At 43.7% G+C, this 2073-nt stretch overlaps 1 protein-coding gene across 1 annotated transcript; it reads right to left on the bottom strand.

The window, feature by feature from the left end:
• Positions 1–311: 311 nt before the first annotated feature.
• Positions 312–1803, bottom strand: LOC126629928 (uncharacterized). Its single transcript, XM_050300083.1, has 2 exons — positions 1357–1803; positions 312–1284 (listed from the first exon to the last, which is right to left on the bottom strand). Exons 1-2 carry the CDS (start codon positions 1801–1803, stop codon positions 616–618), a joined length of 1116 nt encoding a protein of 371 aa, XP_050156040.1. The 3' UTR covers positions 312–615.
• Between the last annotated feature and the right edge of the window lie 270 nt (positions 1804–2073).

Below are 2073 nucleotides of genomic sequence, written 5' to 3'. Positions count from 1 at the left end.
AAGCTCTGATGGCAAGACCCTTGGCCATCCATGGAACGCTGATCACTTGAAGTACTATTACAAGTAAATTCACATTGTACAAGTGTTAAGCTTTAGCCATTCGGCATCCTATGTAACGAAGACTATTTGGCATGAATTCAATAAAGAGGCGATTTAAAAAACTCGGTTCTAAGCCTCTTACATTCCTAGCAATGAAACACTCGGGTTAAAAGCTTCGACATGAATGCTTCCAACAGGAAATCAAGTCTAAGTATATGTCAACAAGACTATACAAATAAACAAACAGTACTGAACAGAACTAGTACATCCAAGTTATGGCTTATATCTAAACAAAGGATTTGCTCAAACATAGCCAGGCATTCATCAATGATAGTGCAAATACTTGGTAATTAACAACAAACTAGTACATCCAGAGTACATGGCATAAGCCACACAAACAACAAACTAGTACATCCAGAGTACATGGCACATGCCACACAAACAACAAACTAGTACATCCAGAGTACATGGCACAAGCCACACAAATAACAAACTAGTACATCCAGAGTACATGGCACATGCCACACAAACAACAAACTCGTACATCCAGAGTACATGCAGAAAGAGAGGGCACTACTAGTCATCCTCATCTGAGGCCAAACCCGTGACAATATCACTCTGCGTTTCAACCCCATCGTCATCACCACCTTCCTCAGCATCTCCAGGACCATCCTCACTCTCCTGAGACTGCTCACTGATACTAGCCTCATTATCAGAGTCATCATCATTATTAGGATCAACTACGAGGACGAAGGCTTCACCCTTTTGTCGGTACTCATCCAACTCATCACGGTACTTTTGGATAATGCTTCCATTGTCGTAATGCTCAAGGACGGCCATCCATTTCCTTTTCTCAAAATTAGCTGCTCGGATGTAGTGAGGTCTAAAAGCATCGTGAAAGGCCTGGGAACCTAAGAACTCCTGCACAGCAGCATCCCTCTCAATTGGGATACTCATATTCAGCCTAGAAACCTCAACCAAGGCACTATCCAACTCCCCTTTAACCATGGAAACCTCAATGATGGTTGTCTCCAACTGTTCCTTAGTCACTTCCAATTGTTTCTTGAGCCTCACATTCTCACCATTCCGCCTCTTCAAACTCTCAAAGTTTTCATCCTTAAGGCGGATGGCATCAGCCAAAGCTTTGATCGTTTTTGTGGCGTCATTCACTAGCTGCTTATTCTTTTTAAACTTTGCATTGTACCGCTCGACTTCTCGTAATCTGTTATCGTACTCGGTCATGACCTACATGACAAGATAATCGTCACTACCAGGAAAAAAATGGAGAAAGTAAATAAATGACAAAGTAACACTTACATAAGAAGATAGCCTCATCATCCGGTCACGATCTGATTCGTTCTCATCTAACGGCTCGCCAAGCTCATCAACAGTGGATCGACGTCCTGCCAGGCAATTATTGACATACCTAAAACTACTTGGTTGCATGGCAACCTTCAAGTCCTTCCAATGAATGCTGCCAACCTCTTCCTTGTACTTTCTCTTACAGCTACAACTAGGGCCACCTTCTTGGTCAGTAGACTCCAAGGTTGGAGGAAATATGGGATTGATGGTAGGAAGATGAGGCAACAGTTGTCTCTCCTCCCTTGCAACTATGGTAGCAGCACACCCGATAGCTTCAGCTTCAGCCTTCTTTGAGGCAGCAATCTTAATGACCTCCTCTTGCGACTTAGGTTTAGGGGTTGGCCTCACCCAGTGCTTACGAGCTCCCATGTGAAACAAAATGTCGTCTACGGGAACTAACATGGGTGTTTTCCCTTTCTTGGCATTAGTCTCCCCTTTCTTGCCCACTTTCACCACTGAACAAGAAAAATCAAAGTAAGGAATGCAACTTTGTAAAAGAAAGAGGGGGCGAAATGAAAGACACAACTTACTTGCTCGTCTTTGGCACTCCGACACTAGGGGCTGGAAACCGTACTTTCGAAATAAGGGTCGTAGCTTGCCCAAATGTCTATCCTCTTTGGGCACCCTCAACACCTTCTCTATGTCAGCTAGCTCCCGTCCAAACAACTTGAT

Source organism: Malus sylvestris, chromosome 7, assembly GCF_916048215.2.
Source record: "Malus sylvestris chromosome 7, drMalSylv7.2, whole genome shotgun sequence".
NCBI lineage: Eukaryota > Viridiplantae > Streptophyta > Magnoliopsida > Rosales > Rosaceae > Malus > Malus sylvestris.
The sequence above is the reverse complement of the archived record's forward strand: the minus strand, read 5'-3'. Positions and strand labels throughout refer to the sequence as shown.

Bases quoted from the DNA above. Each gene is read 5' to 3' on its own strand.
- LOC126629928 (XM_050300083.1), bottom strand. From the start codon at position 1,803: ATGTTAGTTCCCGTAGACGACATTTTGTTTCACATGGGAGCTCGTAAG. The intron at 1,285-1,356 runs GTAAGTGTTACT...CTTGTCATGTAG, and splicing joins TGATGAGGCTATCTTCTTAT to GTCATGACCGAGTACGATAA.